Source organism: Teleopsis dalmanni, chromosome 2 (assembly GCF_002237135.1).
Source record: "Teleopsis dalmanni isolate 2A chromosome 2, ASM223713v2, whole genome shotgun sequence".
Classification (NCBI taxonomy): domain Eukaryota; kingdom Metazoa; phylum Arthropoda; class Insecta; order Diptera; family Diopsidae; genus Teleopsis; species Teleopsis dalmanni.
This window is the reverse complement of record NC_051847.1, coordinates 117,947,907-117,954,737: the sequence shown is the minus strand read 5'-3', so window position 1 is coordinate 117,954,737 and position 6,831 is coordinate 117,947,907. Positions and strand designations below refer to the sequence as shown.

General features: G+C 28.1%; 1 protein-coding gene across 1 annotated transcript; it reads left to right on the top strand.

Moving 5' to 3' along the window:
* Positions 1 to 194: 194 nt before the first annotated feature.
* Positions 195 to 2,871, top strand: LOC119680830 (beta-galactosidase-like). The gene is made up of 5 exons (XM_038093826.1): positions 195 to 531; positions 598 to 748; positions 806 to 869; positions 942 to 1,359; positions 1,582 to 2,871. Exons 1-5 carry the CDS (start codon positions 305 to 307, stop codon positions 2,621 to 2,623), a joined length of 1,902 nt encoding a protein of 633 aa, XP_037949754.1. The 5' UTR covers positions 195 to 304; the 3' UTR covers positions 2,624 to 2,871.
* Positions 2,872 to 6,831: the final 3,960 nt, after the last annotated feature.

Here is a 6,831-nt window from a genome sequence, read left to right as displayed (position 1 = left end):
AGCATTAATAAACGTTACTCATACGCCGTGTACTTCCTAAAATGCAGTTCCGCATGCTCTTAATATTCTTTTAGGAAGAAATCGAAATTAACATTGAAAAAGTAATATTCTTTATGCAAAGTTCTCATTGAAATTCTAATTTTTGAAATTTCAAATGAAAATGAAATTGTTCTTGTTATTGTTATTGTCATTGCATTTAAATTTCTATGAATTGCTGAAATTGTAAAGAAAACGTTGAACTTCCCTGTTACTGTGAAAATATTGTGAAAATATTTTGATTTATTTAAATCTTTTTTCCAGAAAAATGCGATTAAAGTTTCTACTTGTTTTGGTTGTGCTGTTTTGTTGCCAGTTGTGGTTTGCGTCTTCCAATCGTACATTCACTGTAGATTGGGATAATGATCGCTTCCTCAAAGATGGTCAACCTTTTCGCTTTATTTCCGGTTCTTTTCATTATTTTCGAGCACATCCCGAAACGTGGCAAAGAAAATTACGTACGATGCGAGCAGCTGGCTTAAATGCGGTAACAACGTAAGTGCACTAAAGAGTTGACTATATTCTTTACAGACACACTACTAAGTATTTAATCAATTTCAGGTACGTCGAATGGTCATTACATAATCCAAAAGAAGGCGTTTATGTGTGGAATGGTATAGCAAATTTAGAAAAATTTATTAAATATGCAATTGATGAGGATCTACTAGTTATATTACGACCTGGTCCATACATATGTGCAGAACGTGACTTGGTTGGTATAAAAAAATATTTTAACATTTTTTAAACTATAAGTAATACTTTTAATTAGGGTGGCTTTCCCTATTGGCTTCTGACTAAATATCCGGGCATGCAATTACGTACAGCTGATATAAGTATGTTTTTCAAACAAAGTCATTCATGGGCTATATATTAATCACAAATAATATACTTAATTTTAAATGCAGATTATTTATTTGAAGTTCGCCTTTGGTACTCTGTACTTATGGCACGCATGGCACCATTTCTTTATGGTAATGGCGGCCCGATTATTATGGTACAAGTTGAAAATGAATATGGTTCCTATTATGCATGCGATAAAAAATACCGAACTTGGCTGCGTGATGAAACTTTGGCTCATGTACATAATAAAGCTGTACTCTTCACTAATGATGGTCCCTCTGTACTCTACTGTGGACATATTGAAGGGGTTTTAGCTACCATGGACTTTGGTGCTACTAGTAATCTTACCAATTTTTGGGATCGCTTACGTCGTATACAACCCAAAGGACCTTTAGTAAACGCAGAATACTATCCTGGTTGGCTGACGCATTGGTCAGAATCTATGGCGCGTGTGCCTACAAAAGCGATTACTAACACTTTCATGTAAGTAGAGATGTTAAAGAAAGGCAAGAAATTGAAACTTTGGAATAACCAAAACTTAACAGTTTAATGCATATATTTTAAAAGTTTCATTCCGAAATCTTCCCAGATCTTATCTTTACTATGTACCGATCTAAGTAAGATCATGTCGTTACTTTATATCTTACAAATTTCTACTTTGTTTCAATTTCATTTAAATAAAATTTATTTTATTTATAATTTCAGAGAAATGTTGAACTCCAATGCTAGCGTAAACCTTTACATGTTTTATGGGGGTACCAATTTTGGATTTACTGCTGGTTCTAATGATGGTGGTCCTGGTCGTTTTCAACCAGATATAACTTCCTACGACTATGACGCTCCTATGACAGAGGCTGGCGATCCGACACCAAAATATTTCAAAATACGTGAAATAATCGGACGTTATTTACCATTACCTAATATATCCGTTCCAGAACCACTGCCAAAGAAGAATTACGGTAGCATACGTCTAATGGCATGTTGTTCAATACTGTCTGAGAAAGGTAGACAAACACTTGGAACAGGCGTTGTTGTGTCAAATAAACCAAAAACTTTTGAAGCGCTTAGTCAATATTCAGGACTAGTACTCTATGAGACAGATTTGCCTCGATTTAAGCGTGATCCAAGCATATTACGTGCGCCTGGAGTACGTGATCGTGCTTATGTTTATATAGATAATGATTTAATTGGCATCTTATCACGGGAAACACCTATATTTGATTTACCCATCAGTGCTACTGCTGGTAGTCGTTTACAAATTTTGGTTGAAAATCAAGGTCGCATTAATTTTGGACAACTTAATGATTTTAAGGGAATAATTAGTGATGTCACCTTGGATAAAACAATTTTATCTAATTGGAATATGACAAAGTTCCCACTAGAATCATATGAAGATATCAGAAATTTCATAGAACTTGAATCACTACAGCAAATAGGTTTCCGAGAGCAAGATTATCGTGCTTTGCTACGCTGCGGACCGACCATATTTTATGGTACGATAGAAATTGATGATGATCCATGCGATACCTATTTAGACACAACCGATTGGGGTAAAGGTATAGTTTTTATAAATGGAGAAAATATTGGTAGATATTGGCCTGTTGTTGGACCACAAATTACACTGTATGTACCAAAAGAGGTACTTAAACGTGGAGCAAATCAGATTGTGCTTATCGAGTATCAGAAAGCTGCAGTATCTGGAGAAATAACATTTACCGATACGCCAAATTTGGATGGCTTAAAATAATGGAAGCAACTGAAATAATTATATACTATGTTCTAATAATGTTAAGTAATACATATGCACTAAATATGTAAATACTTATTTTTAACTTATGGTGGATGGTAATATTCATTATATTACTGTGCAACTGATTTTTCGGTTAGAATGGTATTAATTTGAACTGCAGAACCTTATGGACATGAATCCTTTTAACGAATTTTTTTATTAAGACTTAAAACAAAAGTACTTTAATGTACCGCTAGCAATTTAGATTTAAGTGTTTTTTTATTTCATCTTCTTTATAAATAATTAATAAATATTATAACTAAATCGTTTATTTTTTTACTTAAAAAGTTGTCTAAGGAACTATGAAAACTCGTACAAAATATATAAATATCTGGGCAGACTTTATTATATTCTTTAATTTCTAAATTTAGTACGAAATAAGTAAATTTAAATGGATTAAGAGAAAGTTAGTTGTTCTTGAATTGGGTGATATAATTTTTGGGAAGTTTTAATCTGCACTACAGATTTTTAAAATTTTCACTATAAACATTTTACCGACGCGAATTTTTGTATAGATAAAACACTTAATGGCTAAATGAAAAATTAACTATTTAAGAATGAAGAATGATTATTTCCATTATGCGAATATAAAAGATTAACAAAGCATCTAATTTTTATTACAAATTCTTCACAGTATTTCCTCTTTTTTAATTTTCTTTAAATGGTTCCTGCTCATATAGTGTTCTTTATTCTTCTCTATTAGTATAATTTTCAGATAAAAGGATATTACTTATATAAAGACATAAGCATTTAAAAATACATTTATGTATTTATTTGAACAGTAAGTGAATTTTTAAACTTATGTGATAGATTATAATTAAGATACTCAATTCTGCAACAATGACATCTAAGCCGAATGAACGAATATTTGTGATTAAGAAATAAGATATTAACAAGTATATATGCTCTTACTATTAGTATACACTGGTAATTCTCTAAACTTGTGTCATTTATTATATAAAAGATGTTATATGTGAGAAAATTTGCCATGTTACACGAAGAAATATTACAGACAAGGCACTACGAGACGCTACAGACAAAAAATTAGCTGGAAAAGAACCGTGTATAATAAATCCGAGAAAATATTCAACAAGCAATGACCTTTCCCAAAAAAAGTAGAGATAAATAGAGATCCTATTTTAAGATTCTATATTCCTAATGGAATACATTTAAAATCTTGTTGGTCATTTTAGTAATATTTTCTTCAATAATATTAATGTATAAAACAAAAATACAAAAAAATTAAATAACTAATAAATAATTTAACAAAAGAACATTTTGTTCAAATATATGGCTTTTTGGTTTTTCCAAAATATTCTTTAGATTATTATATTCATACATATAATATTCAATTTTATATTATTGAAGTTATTATTTTAAAATAACGACATATTATTAGTGAAAAGATAAAATGTTGAGTTTACATATTAATTGCATATATATGTACGAATATATATTGATTAAGTTAATCGATTACAATAAAAATATTTAAGATTATTGATATTTTTAAGGCAACTAAATAATTATACCTCTGTGTTATTAAAAACAAATAATTGGTTTCTTCGCTAATAATAATTATTTTTTAACAAAAATTAATAAATAACTTTATAAGAATAATTTGTAAGGCTAGAATTTTCACCTTTTTGAAATAAGTAATTAATTTGAAACTGAAGTTTACAAATAAATTAGTTTTCAAATGTATTGTTACCAGAGGAAAACAGTTTTTTGTAGAGAAATATATTATGTATAAATATGTATGAAACATGATATAAATATATTTATATTAAACATTTTATTTTTTTTGAATTACTGTTAATAAAGTCATACACTTTTTACGTAAAAATATCATTTTTGTGTGATATTTAAAATATGCACCAAACCTTTAAAAAACCAAAAACAAATTTTATTTACAAGAAATATTTTTAAAAGAACCAATAAAATGAAATAAAAATTTGCATTTTTGAACACTTTCATAATTTACGAATGTGATCTTAAAATTAATAATATAATAATATGTTTCAAGTAATCATTAATGCAAAAATATATTTAATCTGTGAATTGCTTAATATTGATTGTTTTATATATGAATTTTCTAAAACAATGTTGATTAAGCGTTTGCTTAAAAATTTTTATATATTTTAAATTTAAATACACATAATTACCAACTTCATAATTTACTTCATAATTTATTTTTTTATGAATACCTATTACTTTATTTTAAAAATATAATAATTTATTGATTTCAAACTTTAAACAAATATCCAATTAATTTATTCATTTTAAATATATAAAAGAGAAGTACGTTTTATATATTTTAAAATTATATTATTATTTTATTAAATTGTTATTACGATCAATATTCAATTAGTTATTATATTTGTTACTGGGCTTAGAATGTTCTTTTAAATAAAATAAAAAATTACACTTTTCAAACTGTGTTAAATATTTAGTTCTATTTTAATTTTTAAACAAAATTATTTATATTACAGATATTTCGGTCTACTTCATTGTACAATAATAATAAAATAATAATTAATAAAATTAAAATATAACTAAAAAATATTAAAATATAAAATATAACTATAACTAAATAAATATAAAAACTACTTATTATTTTAAAAAGGTTTTAAATTAAAATTATTTAATATCACCTACCTGTTAATTACTAAGTATTTTCAAATTTTAATTATATTTTTAATTTAATATATTTTGATAAAATTTCAAGCAGTGAAAATTCTATTTTTTTCTACAAAACAAATTTTTGTTTTAACAAAAATGTTAATTTTTCGTTAATTATTATCAGCTTTTCAGGAATTCACTTTGAAAGCAATAGTAACCGTTATTTTGAAAGTTCAATTTCCTACTGCGCACTCTAACACTCCGCACAAGTCAAATAGTGAGTTACAACTGGTGGCAGATCACGCGGAACAGGATGTTAAATAACTGCGGAAAAGTTAAAAAAAAAAAAATGCTTCAGTGGAAGTGGGGGTTGGTTGTATGCTGATACAGAATAATAAAATCCCTACGAGAAGTTGGCGCGCAAGTTTGTGTATTAGCGAATATGCGTTCGTGTAAAAATTATCATTCGTTGTAAGGCGAACCTGCAACACAACAACAACTGCAACCACACAAACAACTTGTTCGAAAGTATGCAACAGAATGCGTGCACACAAACTACTCGCAACAATTGTGCAGCAGCGCCCACAACAGGCTCCTTTCACCAGAGCAATGGTGGACTTCGTATCATAGCTGAATGAGTTAAATTGGCTAGCATTGAATTGAGTTGACGGTTTCTGCTTATCTATGAATGAAATGCTTGGGTCATGCGTAGTCTTTGTTTTAATTTTTTTCTTTTGTTCAACACAAACACACATGCAAGTACGCATACATTTTAGGTTTTGTTCGAGTGTGCATATTCGTGTGTGTTTTCATAGGTACTCTATGTATATTTTGTTGCTATTTGATGCTGCCTATCGTTCTTTTGTGTCCGCTCATAGAAGACAATTGAACACAGTAACAATTCAACGAGGGACAGACTTTTGTAGGCCCTTCTGCGATGCATAATAAAAATATTGTTTGCATATGTGGAAAATTCAATTTGATTGTAACGTATTTGATCAAAGTGAAATACATTTTTTCACATTTTCAATTTAATATATACATATGTATATATATATAAACATATGTAACAAGATACAATATATTGTATTTAAAGCACGTGTATTCCTATAATATTATTTACACTCAATTATAGAGGTTAAAATGAATTTAATTTTAAATAGTTAAGTAGAAAAAGAATCCGTAAGCCTAGAGATTTTTTAAGTTTAAAAATAAAATTAAATAGAAATCTTAATTAAAAATATTTTCCATTCAAAAGTATATCCGTGATAGAGATTGAGGAAATAAAAATGGGAATTCTATTAAAATGTAATGTGAGGTTAAAATTATTTACGGGGCGTGAGTTACTTTTTTTTTAAAGGACTAGTTCTAGTGATAAAGGAGTTAAACCTATTGGCATAAATTTTTTTTAATAGCTGACTCTAGATTATGAAACTTCAACCCAATAAAACTAAAGTTGAGTCAATGGCTGAGATCACATTTCGGCAATTAAGAAATGAAATTTATTTAATCCAGTTATCAGTACGTAAATTATTAAAATCAGAAAA